The sequence below is a fragment of the Somniosus microcephalus genome, chromosome 16 (genome assembly GCF_052327205.1).
Source record: "Somniosus microcephalus isolate GS21.2 chromosome 16, FLI_Smic_1.0, whole genome shotgun sequence".
In the NCBI taxonomy this organism is placed as follows: domain Eukaryota; kingdom Metazoa; phylum Chordata; class Chondrichthyes; order Squaliformes; family Somniosidae; genus Somniosus; species Somniosus microcephalus.
Window position 1 is genome coordinate 81,957,509 of NC_141002.1, and position 17,579 is coordinate 81,975,087.

The window sequence follows — 17,579 nt, forward strand, 5'->3', positions numbered from 1 at the left end:
CACTTGTCCATCCGGCAGCACTAAGCTACGCTGCTCTTCCTCCGAATCTGACGGCCAGGATGAGAGGATGTAAATGGTTCCCATCCCATTGCTATAGATTTCAGTTGAGGCAAAAAGCTTGCAAGCGCACACTCAAAGTGGCCTGAAATTATTCCAATCAGTTCACACGGCAGATGGGTGTCATCTTGACCAGTCACAAGGTCAGTAGATTTGCAAAATGTTATCCCAAACCTCCAACAACAAAGTTGCCAGCCATGTTACAGGAGCGCTTTTAAAGTTCTGCACCAATAATGACTACAGATCATGTCCTCCACCAACTCGTCTCCTTGCAGCTGGACTGTTTCTGACAAGATGGGAAACAGGAGCCAAAGGCACTAAAATGGGAAACCTCGATCAAAATAGGATTATCAAGGCAGTTAACAGGCTCTTAACTGCCTTAACTACCTATCCCGCCGGTTGGAGTCGGGTCAGTTTGGGAGCAGCTGAACAGACACCCACGAAAATCTAGTGGGGGCGGGATGGAGGCAGGTTGGCAGGCTGCCGCCATTTTTTCCGATTTTCGCAACTGACCTGCCTCCAAACCCACCTCCTCAGGGCTATTAAAATCGAGCCCAAAGTATTTGTTTAATTTCTCTGCCATTTTCTTATTCCCTATTATAATTTCTCCTGTCTCAGCCTGTAAGGGACCCATGTTTACTTTTGCTAATCTTTTCCTTTTTACATACCTATAGAAGCATTTACAGTCTGTTTTCATGTCTCTCATTAGTTTATTCTCATATTCTATTTTCCATTTCTTTATCAATTTCTTGGTTCTCCTTTGCTGAATTCTAAAATCCTCTGAATCCTCAGGCATACTATTTTTGGCAACATTATAGGCCTCTTCCTTTAATCTAATACTATCTTTAATTTCTCTTGCTAGCCATGGTTGGACCATTTTCCCATGGTGTTTTTATTCCTTAAGGGGCTGTATATTCGTTGCGAATTATGAATTATTTCTTTAAATGTTTGCCATTGCTTTTCTACTGTCATATCTTTTAATCTAGTTTCCCAACCTACCTTAGCCAACTCGCCTGTCATACCTACATAGTTTGCTTTGTTCAGGTTTAGGACCCTAGTCTCAGACTTAACTAAATCACTCTCAAACTCAACATAAAATTCTATCATATCATGATCACCGCTCCCCAGAGGCTCCTCTACTACAAGGTTATTAATTAATCCTGTCTCATTGCACAGTACTAGATCTAAAATAGCCAATTCCTTTGTAGGTTCCTTGACATACTGATCTAGAAAACTATTTTGAATGCATTCCATGACTCTTCCTCTGCACTATTTCTGCAAATTTGGTTTGCCCAGTCTATATGAAAGTCCCCCTTGATTACTGTATTACCCTTGTTACATGCATCTCTAATTTCCTGATTTATACTCTGCCTGACACTACAACCACTGTTAGGTGGCCTATAGACTACTCCCACTAGTGTTTTCTGCCCCTTGTTGTTTCTTAGCTCTACCCAAACTGATTCTCCATTTTGTTTTTCCGAGCCAAGATCCTTTCTCTCTACTGTCTTTATTCTCTCCTTTATTATCAGGGCTACCCCTCCTCCTTTTCCATTCTGCCTGTCTCTTCTAAAAATCAAATATCCTGGAATATTTAGTTCCCAACCTTGGTCACTCTGCAACCACATCTCTGTAATGGCTATTAAATCAAACCCATTTATTTCAATCTGCGCTCTTAATTCATCTATTTTGTTGTGAAAGCTTTGTGCATTCAGATATAGTACCTTTAGCTTTAACTTTTTTCTATTTTTCCCTGATGTCACTTTAGTCACTAATGCCCTTGACGTAAGAAAACTACGAGGCACTTGGTCTGAGTATTAAACAAGGCTTTAATCAACTGTTTTTCAACATGGAGATCTAGTTGTGTCCTCCACTAGTTCCTGTTAAAGAATGTCCTGAGCAAGCTGGGCCCATGCCCGCGTATTTATACTTTCCCTGGACAGTGCCACCAGCAGGCCGCCTGGTATCATTTCATAAGTCATTTCCACATGAATGACAAGATTCATGTCAGCCCTATTACCTTTATTAATCTTTTGTCCCTTCCTGACCCACTCTGCTTATCTTTACCCAGATCACTACTCTGCTCTATAGCCTTGACATTTCTCTTACTGTTTTTGAAGTTACCCTTTCCTGAATCCTGCCTTCATTAGTTTAAAGCCCTATCTACCACTCTAGTTACTCGATTCACCAGGACACTGGTCCCACCCCGGTCCAAAGATTATTACCTGTGAAGTTGTGCGGTTTCATTTCGACCCTAGCTCCTCAAACTCTCATTCCTACCTATGTCATTGGTTCCTAGTTGGACCATGGCAACTGGATCCTCCCCCTCCCACTCCAAGTTCTTCTCCAGCTGCGAGGAGGCATCCTTTACCTTCTGAACTCTCGGTCCTGGCTGCAGAGAACAGTATCTATCCCTCTGACTATACTGTCTCCTACCACTACCACATTCCTTTTCAATCCCCACACTTGGATGGCCTCCTGTACCACGGTGCCGTGGTCAGTTTACTCATCCACCCTGCAGTCCTTGTTCTCATCCCCACAGGTAGCAAGTATCTCATACCTGTTGGTCAAAGTCAAGGGTCGAGGCTCCTCCATCACTACATCCTGGGTCACCGTACCTTCCTGACTCACAGTCACACCCTCCTGTCCCTGACCATTGACAAACTCTAAAGTACTAGTTAACCTAAGGGGTGTGACTGCCTCCTGGAACAAAGTGTCCAGGTAACTCTTCCCCCCCTCCCATGTCTGCACCTCGTACTCCAGCTTTAGAATGTCCTGAGGCCGTGAAAGGCACTATATAAAAGCAAGTCTTTATTTTCTTTTATCTCTCATGGCTTTGTTGATAATAAGTCACATGATATGTTGCAAGGCATAATGGCTCTGAATTTGCGGTCAGAGGTTTCCCGCGGGAAAAAGCCTCTGATCCGCAAAGATGATCCGCATCTACCTGGGGCCTCGGGATCCATGGCGACTTGTGCTCCTGGGCCTTTCTGGGTACACGCGGGTAGAGGCCCACGTATCCTAGAGGCGCACGCGGTTCGCAACCGCCCCAGGGATCACGTGGGCTGGCCCAATGAAGGAATGAAGGGCATCCCCATTCATGCTTATGGGGATTTGTATGGAATCCCCATAAGCATGAATGGGAATACCCCAAAAAATACATGTACACATCAAATAATTTTTTTTTAAATTACATATTAAAAATGAATTAAAATGCCATTAATTAAATATTTTTTAAAAATTAATGTTTTGAAAAATAAATTTAATTGTTTTAAAGGAGCTAAAAATAAACTTATCTTATTGCACAGGTTTTTAAATGTTTAAATGATTGAAAAAAATATATTTTTATGTTCATTTAAACTCTTACGTTGTTAAAAGCAGGCCTTACGCCTTACGCCTGCTTTTTCCAGGCATAAGAATTTCACGGGCATTCGTTGGGCAAATAGCCCAACTCGTCGCCCACGGATGCCCTTTTCCCGGGATCTGACAGATCACAAGTTCCGGCTTTTCGTGCATGCGCTTTGCGCACGAAAACCCGGAACTTGCGTGGCCCTTACGGACGCGTACACACCTCGTATACACCCGTAGGGGGCACAAAATACGGGCCACTATATTCTGCTGCTAAGGTAGAGCTGCCTCCCTTTTAAGGGCAAAAAGTCTACTTGTTGTCAAGTAGACACAGGTTCCGATCAATTTAATTGATGTTTGGTTAGGGAACTTTCCAAATTGGAAAGTAGTGGTAAGCTTCAGGCTGTGGGTCAGAAGTATCCAGGATTTAGTGACTGGCCTTTCTTTTAAGTCTGATTGTTGAGGCCAATCAAAGGGTACAGGCATTCTGACTTCTGTATCAATAAGATACTTTCTGTTGCTTTGCACATTGCAAGCAGTTGGCATTTTTTCTGAAAAGTGATGCAGAAGGAAGTTGCATATAGACATAAGTATGCCAAGGGAAGTGCATGCTAGGTGCTCCAATATTTATATCATGACTTGGAAGAGGGAATGGTTGGTAAAATGTCCAAGTTTATAGATGATACTGAAATAGGAGTTGGACAGAAAATGAGTAACAATCCAGACTGATAGGAGCTAGATTTACCACCCATTCATAGTCAATGGACAGAAAGCCTGGCTAGATCTTTTAGACCAACACATAGCAGATGCAATTCAGTATTGATAGTGCAAAATAATTAGAATGGGAGCATGGAACTAAAGGGCATAAGTTCTGCTTCTGTGTTCCCAGCACACGCCAGGAGCATATATTGCAAAATTGTGCACTCCTAGCTACTGATTGTCCAACTATTCATTTTAATGGATGAAAATTTATAGGCTTGGGGTTATGCATTCCCAGTGTGTGCAAGGTGTTACGAGGGGCTGATCGGGAAAAAAATCTAGGAGGTTCACAACATCAACTTGCATTTACTTCTCGTCTGGAAAAAAAAGGTGGCCAGCAGTTGAAAATCATGGGGAAACATCTCTGCTGTGGCATTGAGTCCTAATACCCACCTGCTTCAGATGTGCATGTAAATGGGCAAATGTTTACATAGAATTACTTAGAATGCACAGCACAGAAACAGACCATTCGGTCCAACTGGTCTATGTCGGTGTTCATGATCCACACGAGCCTCCTCCCAGCCCTCTTCATCTCACCCTATCAACATAATCTTCTATTCCTTTCTCCCTCATGTGTTTATTTAGCTTCCCCTTAAATGCATCTCTGCTATTCGCCTCAACTCCTCCCTGTGGTAACGAGTTCCACATTCTAACCACTCTCTGGGTAAAGAAGTCTCCCCTGAATTCCGTATTGGATTTATTAGTGACTATCTTATATTTATCCCCCCTAGCTTTGGTCTCCCCCACAAGTGGAAATATCTTCTCTACATCTACCATATCAAGCCATTTCATAATCTTCTATCTGGGCAGGGCATGGCCAAAGACATTTTGAATTATTATCTATGTGGGGCCAGAAGGAGCAGGAGCACGTCCCCACGAAACAACCCTGGCCCACTGCCAGCCCATGCAATTTTATTGGAAAAAGTATACTCTGGCCTCCCAACTACACTGTGCTTTTTCCTCAAAAACATGGATGATAATTAAACTTAGTTTCTAATCAGAGCTGTCAAAAGATAAAATGGCTCCATGTGTGTTTTGCAGACATTTGTATTTCTAATGGGTGCAACAGCTCTAATGATGATTCAGGAAAGTGAATCAGAATTAATGCCGTCCCTAAGGAAGTGTAACCTCCTGCCCGTCAACATGTGAGAATTTGAAATACATAACATAAAGAGCACCTGGATAGAATTAGCAAAGTTCACAATAAGGTTTTGCTGTTAATCAATGTGTCATGGGCATTTGATTGACTTTATTTTAGATTTCACTGCAAATTCTTTTCCGGCCTCAATGGATTGTCACAGTTTGGTGCTGTTCAGATTAAGGGAAGCTGGGTGACAGAACCTGGCAACAATAATACTGTCAAAATACCAGGCCCGCGTTCATACTTCCAGAGGGGGGCATTTATTTTTGTTCTTGCTATTCCTCCAGCAGTTACTTTCAGAAAAAGTGCCCCCCCACTGCTGTAAAATACAACGTAAGAGTCACACCTTAGTGCATGTTTTAATGACCTGAGAACCCGGGGTGCAAGTCAGGCACTGCAGTGACTTGCGCAGCGCCTCATTTGGTGTATTGTGCAAGTTTAAATGAGCAAATTTACATCTAGCTTCTCTCTGTGGATTCTCCACTATCTTTTACATTGTTCTGGATTTTAGAAGATAGTTTGATATTCCTGAATGCTGTATTTTCAGGAAAAATTGTATTTCCCTTTGAGTACATTACTTTGATATGGCATACTGTATATATGAGGAAATCAATTTTATGTTGTAACCTTTTACTGTGGTAGACCAAAAAAATATTAAAGACAAATTGCGCACAGCAAGATCCCACAAACAGCAGTGAGATAAATGACCCGGTAATGTTTTTTAGTGATGTTGCTTGAGGGGTAAATATTGGCCAGGATTCAGGGAGAACTCCCATGCTCTTTTACGAATAGTGTCATTGGATCTTTTACATCCACCTAAGAGAGCAGACAGGGCCTCAGTTTAACGTCTTATCTGAAAGACGGCACCTCTGACAGTGCAGCAGACCCTTAATGGGCGGAAAATTGTGGCCTGGTGAGCGCAGATGTGGAAAGTTTCCCTTGAGTCTTTTATGATTTGAAACAATATAGGTCTTCTATATGTTACAAGGATATACCCCAATTTTTCTTCCAATGTGTAGTACAAGAAACTTTGGTTTATCCGGAGGTTAAAAGTCTATCTACCAGCAAAATTCAGGAGCCGTTTCCTATAAGTATTTTTACTTCTCGTTGCTTTTTTTTCCCAGTCAGGCTCTGCAAGGTCTGTAGCTAAGCAACAGCTTCAGCTAGAGACGCTTTTAAGCAGCAGCCGACTGTTTTGAAGCTGTTGCTAAGCAACAGGGTTTGTTGATTCACACGGAGCTGAAAATCTCCGTATGTTTCAACATGTCCGGCAGTTTTGATTTAACGGCAACAGCTCGGTCCCGTCGGTGCCGGATATCACAAAGTTTCCTGTACCTTACACTTCTGTGTATTGAATTTAATTTGTAACAGTTTTGTCCACTTGCAGATTCTGTCTAGATCCCTCTACAGTTTCTTGGCTGCTTCATCAGACTCAACTGCTGCCCCTTGACACCCGTGAGCATCCTTTGCAAATCTGACCAACTTGCATTGCGTTTCTTAAACCAGATGATTTCAAAACAGAAGAAGCCCAGCGCTGATCCTTGGGACACTCCACTCAATACATCTCCCCAGCCCAACATCACTCCCTAAACTAATAACTGATAACTGGCACTTCCTCTCGTTCAGACAATTCCTTATCCACTTCTACCTTTCACCTAGGTTTCCTATTGCTTTCAGCTTGTGTAGAAGCCTCTCGTGCAAAGCATTCAGTATTCACACATTGACATGCCCCATACTTGCATAACCGAAACCAGTCGGTTGCCTGTTCTGTATTTTCTTTACATACAGTATCGTAGAGTGATGCTATTAATTACCAGATAAATTACAAGCTGTTTTGCTTTTTCTCAGGAGTGTTAAATGCTCCTGCCTGAACCCATCTCATTAAATGCGTCAGTCAGTGTTTAAACTGTTAGCAATTGCCTTGATGCATTTCTCTGTTCCTGCATGCCAAAACCAGGTCTGTTAAGAACTGCTCAGTATTTTATTCAGAGCTGTGCTCGTTCAAGTAAACTAAATTTCACATGGGTTGCTGTGTTGCTACTGGTAACAGAGGAAAGAGGTGTGGCTCTTATTCAGTTGGAAGATTAACGCACGATAAAGAATGGACTCATTTTTGAGTGGTACTATATTAAAGGATAAGAAAGTAGCTTTTATTTTGTTCAGTTTTTAAATTACAAATTGTTATTAAGGTTAAAAATCCTTTCAAACTAAGTATTTGCCCTTAATTAGTGCATGTGTAGTTCAGCTCTGGAAGTTACAGGTACAAAAAGTGCTCAGGTACAGACCCTCCCTGAGGAATATGCTCTAACAGATCTGAGACTTCTCTACAAATAACAGACAGTCCCTTTGCTATTCGACAGAGCTAAATGTCGCGTTGTCATATTAGCTAGAGACACGTATACGGGATGACGATGGATTTACAACAGTTGGAACATGAGAAAAGGGATGCAGTGAGGAAAAAGTATCTCCGATCAAATGTTAGCACTGTGAGGAAAAACAGAACCTTCTGCTGGGTAATGCAGGGTATGTTGTACCTCTGTGTTCTCTGGCATATAGTAAAGGTACGTTGTGGAAGGAATAAGAGGGAAGCTGCTGTCAAAATGCCTTTGTTCTTGTTTTGTTTACACAAGTCTATTTAAATTTTGCACAGTGATGTCACATATATACCATGTTAGGTGAATGAATAGTAAAGGGATTTTCTGACTGAGCACCATGCGTGGAATAAGCCTCTGATGCCAATAAAGGTTGTTATTCTTGTATCGGTCATGAATGTATTAGACTCGTTAAGGTAAAGCTTTATTTTTAGATTGCTATGTTAATATAAAATTCTATGTATGTTACATTTAATATTCTGCCTAAGTGAATGTTGTATCATAAGGGTTAGTTTGGTATTTTACAATGTTAAAAATAGTGGTAGGTAATCATTGCAATGTTAAAGGTTTAATTAGTTACACTTCTGTGTTCAAAATGAAATGGTTTGTTACTTTAGTGTTTTATTCATACAGATGGGCTGAGTGAAAAGAATATTCATGTTAGTGAAATTTGGGTTCCTTTTCATTCATGAGAAAGATCTTTCAGTGATTGTGTGTTATGCAGTCCTTTAACTCAAATACAGTTTCTCGGCTCTAACATGTAACTTTCTTTATCTGTTGAAAATTGTTTGTTCCAATAGTTACTGTGCTTTAGTGACTCTGGCTACAGCAAATTCAGAGACTGCCCAAGGAAACAATAAGGTTGTAGTTTCCTATCCTGTCTCTTGTGGATCTGTGTTTACATGTGCGCTGTAAGATATTGACTAGCACAGACGTAAAGGATCAAGGCCGCATCTATGGAGGAAGGGAGCTCTTGTAACAAGATGAAGGACAGACATTATTTAATGTTAAACATGAGCACAGCTCTCCTTAGGAAAAATGTGTGTGTGTATGGGTGACATATTTATACATGGTTAAGAATAGTGAACCTTCAGTTTTAGCTTTGCTCACTAGTTGTCCTGGACAACAATATTATGTTCATCTTGAACATCTCTTGAGAACAACCACACTCGAAAGGTTTCTGTAATTTCCTGGATGTTTATGTCAACAGGGAAGACCTGGTGGTGATCTAAATGGCCTGGGACATTGCAGATTAAAACAGGAAGACTCTGCGTCATTACAGCTTGAAAATGGAAAGTCTGATGGCCCGCTGGGCTGATTTGTTTGGGAGAACTCTGGAAAGGAAAATGTGTTTCTTAACAGTTACCAGTTGTGTGAGAAGGATTGTAAATAACCAGATTCAATAAACACAAATGAGTGAAGCAGAAAAAACCAATTAGATTCAGTGAGTAAACGAGCGCTTCCCAGCATATATAAGTGGAACTTTGGTCATAAATGTATATATTAAAAAAAATCCCTCCCTTATGGCTGCCTTCCTCTCTCCACCTGCGCTGCTTCTTACAGAATGGGAGGGACAATCTGTTCTGTGCACAGCTAATATAATGCCAGTTTTTTTCCTGTTCACCCTGTTTTTTTCCTCTTGCCACCCCACCCCCCGCAACCACCTCCCACTCACACCCTCCCACCAAAGAAAATTGATTCATCTATGAGCCACAGATAATAATATCTGTGAGAGAGAGTATCAATCCATAGAGAGAGTATCAATCAATATACGGATTTAGATTCCAATCTTCTGAATGAGAATCCAGCAGTCAACCTTTTTAGAGACAAGGCCCATGATTTTTATTTTTCAGTTGTATATAAAGTATACATGGAAGGAATACTTCAGCCATTTGCCACTCACTGATCTATCAGTTGTGTCAGCTGTGGCTCAGTGGGTAGCACTCTCACCTCCGAGTCAGAAGGTTGTGGGTTCATAGTCCCACTCCAGGGACTTGAGCACATGAAGCTAGGCTGACACTCCAGTACAGTGCTGAGGGAGTGCTGCACTGTCAGAGGTGCTGTCGTTCGGATGAGACATTAATCCGAGGCCCCGTCTGCTCTCTCAGGTGGACATAAAAGATCCCATGGCACTATTTCGAAGAAGTGCAGGGGAGTTATCCCCGGTGTCCTGGCCAATATTTATCCCTCAATCAAAATAACAAAAACAAATTATCTGGTCATTATCACATTGCTGTTTGTGGGAGCTTGCTGTGCGCAAATTGGCTGCCGCGTTTCCCACATTACAACAGTGACTCCACTTCAAAAAAGTACTTCATTGGCTGTAAAGCGCTTTGAGACGTCCGGTGTTCGTGAAAGGCGCTGTATAAATGCAAGTCTTTCTTTTCTTTTAACACATGCTTTTTGTGGTAAACTGTGTTTTCATTTAGGTAATAATTGGGTAATACAGTGTCAGAGCATCATTCCATTTAATGCACTAGATAATGAATTTTAAATTAGGGTCAATCTATTTTCTGGTGTTTCATGTGATATATGTAAGATCTTGTGCAATAAATGGATAGTCCTTTTATTAACTGCATGTTATAACTCAGAAATTATGATCTACTGGCAGTTTCATACATCAACAAAGTTTAATGAACATGGAAGTGATAATTCAAGTTAATTGGACTCAAGTTCAGTATATTTTAATATAATTCCTCTATTAACTTTTATGCCTTGAGTAATTTGTATTTGTATTTCAGAAGCACTTTAATTTTGGAGAGCAATTAGTTTCATCATCCCTGGCAACACTTCTCCTAATTGGTGCAGTTTTGTAACAGACCTGTCAGGAGGAGAAGCCATTTTAAATTCTTGCCAGCTGCTTATTACTGTTACAGATTTGATACAATTTGTGGGTTTTTGTTGCATAAAACCATCATCTTTTTAAAATCTGCTTCCTTCCCATTTTTTGCTGTCTCTCGTTTTTAGGTCGTTTGGGGGAAAAGATGATTTTCCAATGTAAACCAACCTTTTCTTACCCAACACTTTTTATTTGGCATTTTACCAACTTTATTCTCATCGTGTGTGGCAGTATGAACTTGGTATAATACGAAATAAAAGTTCTGATGAAAGATCACCGATCTGCAATGTTAACTCTGTTTCTCTCTCCACAGATGCTGCCTGATCTATTGTTTTTATTACCAAATAAAAGTGTTGGGAAAGAAAAAGCAAATGAATGACTATTTATGTGATTGCCAAATTTTAGTAGGTCATGACTAATGTGCTGTATAAATGCAAGTCTTTTTTTCTTTTTAACCCATTAAATGAACCTTGAGCTGCAACCCAAAAACGCAATCAAAATTGGCATTATACACACTGCAAATATTAACATATCTTAGGCTGCAGTTATACTTCTTGATGTAAGAAAACTACTAGGCACTTGGTCTAAGCGTTAAACAAAGCTTTAATCAACTGTTTTACAACATGGAGGTCTAGTTGTGTCCTTCACTAGTACCTGTTAAGAATGTCCTGCGCAAGCTGGGCCCGTGCCCGAGTATTTATACTCTCCCTGGACAGCACCACCCGCAGGCCGCTCAGTATTATTTCATAAGTCTTTCTTTCATGAATGACTGATTCATGTCACTTCTAATATGATCTCAGACTGTATCTATACAGAGTGCAAGCTTCAGTGTGGTAAACCACAGTGATACAGGCAGGGACATCTTACTGTGAGTACTGCTGAAGTCAGTGACAAAGGAGTTCCATGCATGTGCACTCGAAAATGTATCCAGAGCTACTCCCTGAGCAGCTAATTTTAAATGTTAGGAGAGTGTGATTGGGGGCACCTCCTGTTCCATAACATTGAAAGGTTTGAAAATTCAGTTTGAAAAAGTCCTGGAGTACTCCACTGGACCTTCTGGAAACTTAAAACTTGGCTTTCTTCTGGGTTGGAATTATACTGCATTGGGTACAAACTTGAAAGGATAGGAAAGAAAGACTTGCATTTATATAGCACCTTTCATGACCTCAGGATGTCCTAAAGCGCTTTACAGCTAATGGAGTACTTTTGAAGTGTAGTCACTGTTGTAATGTAGGAAACGTGGCAGCCAATTGCACAGAGCAAGCTCCCACAAACAACAATGTGATAATGACCAGATAATCTGTTTTTGTTATGTTGATTGAGGGATAAATATTGACCAGGACGCCAGGGATAACTCCCCTGCTCTTCTTCAAAATAGTGCCATGGGATCTTTTATGTCCACCTGAGAGAGCAGACGGGGCCTCGGTTCACCGTCTCAACCAAAAGACAGCACCACCGACAGTGCAGCACTCCCTCAGCACTGCACTGGAGTGTCAGCCTAGATTTTTGTGCTCAAGTCTCTGGAGTGGGACTTGAACCCACAACCTGCTGACTCAGAGGCAACAGTGCTATCCACTGAACCATGGCTGACATTATGAGACAACCTGCTCGAGGTAGTCAAATATCTCTTGCTGGTGTACTCAGGAGCCCTGAGGATTTTCCAGCCACTTTTGCATCAGAACCCCCTACCTGAAACAGCTTGGTGCCAGTATGAAACTGTCAGTTGCACTGCACAAGTAGCCTCGCGCTATATAGGGCCTTTCATGTTCCCAGGATGTCCCAAAACACTTCATAGCCCATGAATTACTTTTGAAGTATAGTCACTGTTGCTTTTGTAGGCAAACACAGCAGTCAATTTTCACGCAGCAAGATCCCACTAACAGAATTGACAGGAGTGACCAGTTAATCTGTTTGAGGGATGAATGTGGGAGAACTTCCTAATGTTCTTTGAAAAATTGCCATGGGATTTATTAGATCCACCTGAACAGGTAGACAGGTCTTGGTTTAATGTCTCATTCCAAAAGACGGCACTTCCAACAATGCAGTACACTCCCTCACAACTGGACTGTGAGTGCCAGCCTTGATTATTTGTTTAAGTCTTGGAGGGGGACTTGAACTCATAACCTTCTGACTCAAGAGACAAGAATGGTGTCACTGAAGCAAGCTGGCACTGAGGGTGAATTTCTGCAGGTATGAAGAACTGCTCAATACTAGTGTCCCATTATTGCCCTCAGTCTGCAATTCTGAAACTGGTTTAGAGCTTTTCTCACATTCCTGTGTTTTTGCTGATGATGTCACAGCACTGCACATTAAGGCAATTTCATGTTAGGCATCAGGACTCTGGGAACCTGGTGTTACTCAGTGCAAAAAAAATTGTGTATCTGGTATAAAACCTAACTAGTGCCGGAAGAGGGTGGGCTTCACTTTTGGACTTCTCGGTTATAATTCAAATTCAGTGCTGCAGAGAAGTTAGAACTGCTTTGCTGTGATGCTAAAGTTGGAGTATGAATTCATCCTTCTAGTAATAAAATGAATTATTGTAAAAATGGGTAATGAATCCAGTTAAATTAATATGAGTGACTTGACACTACTTGTCCCCTCACATTGCTGTCATAATTTACTCTCAGTATAAATTTCATCTGCTTTTCTGTTAGATAATATCAACATTTAGTATTCTTTCGGGCTCTCATCAGTTATACTGTTTGCAAAAATATGAAAACGTTGTTGAAAGAAATTCTAGCCTGAAAATACTAGCAGGATTTGCATTAGACAGTAATTAGTTGTTTTATTGCTTTTGAAATATGAAAATTGCAGTATCCTCAAAGCATAATGCTTGTAAGGTTTATAATTTTTGAGAGCTTTAACTTGCAATTGTTTGACATTAAAATTCTATTGCTATGCAAAATTGGAAGCACAAACTACAAGACAAAACATTCTTGAAGTGTTGACAAGTGCTGCTCCCGTCTGAGAAGCAATATCAATATTATTTCCACTTAATTTTGTACAGAACATTGACAGTAACGTTTCTATGATCCATCAAGATGGTGATTTCCTCCCTAGAAACATAGTATAATCAAATAGGAACTCAAGAGACATTTCTAAGTGCAGAAGAAACAAGCTCCTGCTAATTAACATAACAGGCATAGTTATAACAGCAGGAAACACGTTTTATGTTCTCATCTGTACAGGAAGAGGTTTTATAATCATCCATACCTAGAGGTATGCAGATGCATTTTAATTGCAATTCAACATTTAACCTTTCCATCCAAGAAAAGATATCGGCCATTTCCTGTTATTTAGTAATAACCAAGGCAACTGTTTCTAATTCACAACATTTATGTCTGCTACAGTAGACTTCATGCTCTGAATTTAGTTCTCTAGTGGACTGAAGGTCATTCCAAATGGCCATCAAAGTCCTATCAAATATTTAAAACCTCTGGGTGCTTTGTGTCTCATTTTGTATCCAATTATAAAAATCAAGCTTCTATAAATAGAAAGGCAGAATAATGTTTATGACATGTTACATTAAGACCTTTCAGTAGAGTGAATTGATTCATGTTAGAGGTTAAAAGACAAAAAATTATATATCTTTGATTCTTTTCTTCAGCCAACCGAATGACAGATGTATGAGCATCTTTGCGAATAATAAGCATTTGTGAAAAGTGTAAATATTAAAAAATATTTTAAACATGAGGGAATTGTTTCCGATGCAAAATTCACCAGCAAATAAATAAGCAAATGGGCATTCTTGGTTTCACTAACTTCTTTGGCTTCAAATGAAACTTCCATATCCCAATTGCAACCTTCCTCCAAGAAGTTTCTTTCCTTTGTTATGCCAAAAACTTTTTATCTCCCCAACCATTCTCAACAATTCCCAGATTCTAAATATTGAGCATTGCGTGGAGACGTCTTTAGCAACTAACCTGTGTCCCTGGACAGAATATAAGATAAAGCTTGTTGTCTGATTCCTCTCTCAATGTTAGCTGCTAACTAGCTTTCTTTTTTTTCCTCTCTCGCTCTTTTTCCTCCTCTTATTCTATCTATTTCATTGCTATGGTCAATGCAACTTTGAACTTTTTCCTCATGCTCCTCCTAAGCTGAAAATGTCTCTTCCCACATGCTCTTTCTTTGCCCTACATCATCATTACGTTGAAATCAAGACTCAGTGCTAAGCCTTTCATTCATTCTTTTCAGGACCTCAAATCTCGAACTCCTAATCTCCCGCGAACTTTCCCTCCTCCAATCTTCATGCTTTTGAAAAAATCTTAAATCTATCTGTACATCACTAATTGGATATAAAATGCTAGAAAAATTGAACACTTAGTGAATCCATGTCATTGTAGTGTTAGTCATGAAAAATTACTCTTGTAAAGTACAATGCTTTTTAAAATCATTAAGTGGTTGAAATGATTAATCTTCACAAGTAAATGATAATAAGTAATTAATCGGGAGAGTAAGGCCTAGAAATTCAGTATCGCCACGTTTGGGGCGCTACAGCCGAGCGTTCGCTAAATTTAGCATCCGGCGCAACTTAGCGCCACCTTCGCCGAAATTGAATTGCATCGCCCCAAGAGGTTGCTGCTGCGCTAAAGCAGGCGCTGCACAACTATCATAAGGCGCTAAGCCGGCGAGCCGAGGCGCTACCACTGAGGGCGGGCGCAGCGCAGGTGCGGCGAGTTGTCGATTGCAGGCAGACACGCTGGCGCCGATCAACTCTTAAAGGGGGAGGGTCGATTTGGTTTGCAGCCACGCCCTGCACACTGGAGCCCTGATTCTAGGCCTGGACAGACCTGCTTTGATATCGTTACGCCCACGACCATGGAGAAGGCCAGGGAGCGAGCGCAGCGCTTCAGTGAGGGTGCCCTGAAGGTTATGGTTGGCGCAGTGGAGCGCAGGCGACCTATCCTCTTTCCTGACAGTGGCAGGAGGACACTGCCCAGCGAATATAGAAAAGCTTGGAGGGAGGTGGCACACAGAGTGACCTCCAGCAGCATGGTCCCTAGGACACCAACGCAATGCAGGAAGAAGTTCAACGACCTCACTCGGGTTGTCAGGGTGAGTACCCTTTCCAGTATCCTCTTCATCCCTGCATGTGCACCTCACTTTATGGCCAAAGGGTCCTGAAAGCCCCAATGCCCAGCCCTCATCCAACAGCTATGGGACTCTCAAAAAATCACATGCACATTCACCACTTGACACACTGTCAGGGCTATTCCACCATGGGAGGCAGTGCAGGCAAGATCAGGGCTTCACACTGTCAGGGCTATGCCACCATGGGAGGCAGTGCAGGCAAGATCAGGGCTTCACATTGTACCCAGAGCCCGTCCTTTCTCTTGCAGGGCAAGCTGGCCCACAATAGGAGGCAGCAGCAATGGACCGGGGGAGGCCGTCCTGAACTTAAAGACCTCAGCGACCTGGAACAGCGAGTGGAACGGATTATGGCAGGCCAGCTGATTGGCCCCGTCGCCACTGGAGATGCCGACCCCGTTCTGGACAGCAATGGTAAGGTCATCACCTTTTTGACCTCTCTCTTTCCACTTGTGCCTCACACCAGCATCCTTTGCCACTCTCGAACCAATGCAGTGCATAGCAGCACTCATGCCTCCCTCGCTGCCGCCCTGTCCTCACACTAAAGCAACTCTTGTGCCTCCCTGCTTTCAGATGCTGATTCGCCAGGTGAGGAGGCGGGCCCTCAAGCTGGCACTGTGAGTGAATTAGAAGGCGAGGAGGAAGAGGAAGCCGGACCATCAGTGCCACCCTCAGCCGAGGCAGGCCATGGCCATGATGGGGACACGTCTTCCCTGGAGGGGAGCAGGGGGGAAGGGTCTGAGGAGGGTGAAGCTCCGGGGCCCAGCGGGCTGCAGCAACGCGGGGGGGGAGGTTAGGGAAGCTCGGCAGCCTTCTCCCCGGAGGGTGAGTGCGGCCTCCAGTCCTGCTACAGTGAGCGCAGAGGAGGTGCAGCTCCTTGGTGAAATGGGCGCCCAGGCTGAGCGCAGGCACATTGAGCTCATGGCTGCAGTGGCAAGGATGCCTGACTCCATAGAGTCACTGGCAAGGAGTGTGCAGGAATTTGGGGCAGCACAGGCCAGGAGTCAGCAGGACGTCGCTGCATCACAGGCGGCTTCCAGCCAAGTGCTTAGTCGTGCCATGAAGTCACTGGCTGGTCTGATGCAGACACAGATCAGGGCCACACGAGCACTAACTGCTGCCATCCTCGCTGGATCAGCCAGGAATCGCCGGGGCCCTCACCGCACCGCAGCAGCCCAGCAGTCTGTGCTTCAGCAGATTGCTGCGCATGCTTCAGTGCTGACCCGTGCGAGTGCCAGTGTCTTGTCCGACCAGGGAGTGCCTGTGCTCTGACAGGTTGGCAGCATTCCAGTGCCAACACTGTCACTCCTCCACTGCAGCTGCCACCACCCGTAGAACAGACTGCTGCCGCCCAAGCAGAGTTGGAGCAGTCAGCAGCCGGGCCCTTCAGGCCCAGAGCTGGTCCAGGCCGTCCCCCAAGGGCATCTGCTGACTCACTATCTGACCCTCAGCAGCCTTCCCCCAGCCTTGCTGCAGCCACTGGGGTCCCATTGCGGAGGAGCTGCAGGGCGGGAAGGGGCCAATCTCGCAAGCGAGGCAGATCACCCTCGCAGGCCAAAAAGTAGGAGGTGTGGCAAAATGTTGTGTTTTTTTTTCTGAAGGCCGAGGATGTTGTGTTTGTTTTTTATGAAGGCCGAGGATGTTGTGTTTTTTTCTCTGAAGGCCGAGGATGTTGTGTTGGTTTTTTATGAAGGCCAAGGATCATGGTCATTTTTGTTTAACTGTTTTGTTCATTGTCTCCAGGTTGTGAGAGCCAGTTATGTGTCTGACTGTTTTTTGGGGGGTTTCTCTGTATTTGTTTGTCATGCGGGAAGGGCACAGAATTTGTTAAATAAAAAATTGTCTTTATTCAGATTGTGCATGTGTGCACTTTGAACTATTTGTTGCCTTGACCGCCTCAGGGTTTGCGGAGCGGCTCCATTCATGTTCTTTCAATGGCACAAGCCATTCCCTGAGAGGGGGCCTAGAACCAACTTGC

General features: G+C 42.8%; 1 protein-coding gene across 4 annotated transcripts in view; it reads left to right on the forward strand.

Moving 5' to 3' along the window:
* ptprr (protein tyrosine phosphatase receptor type R) overlaps window positions 1–17,579 on the forward strand; it is a 263,856-nt gene that overhangs the window by 50,598 nt on the left and 195,679 nt on the right. Inside the window, exon 1 of one of the 4 annotated variants that reach the window (XM_086009338.1) lies at window positions 7,196–7,863. The exons of the other annotated variants lie outside the window; for them this stretch is intronic. Within the exon in view, the coding sequence (XP_085865464.1) occupies window positions 7,708–7,863 (156 nt within the window). The 5' untranslated portion in view covers window positions 7,196–7,707. Of the gene's footprint in view, window positions 1–7,195; window positions 7,864–17,579 lie in introns of those variants that run through there. 4 annotated transcript variants of the gene reach the window in all.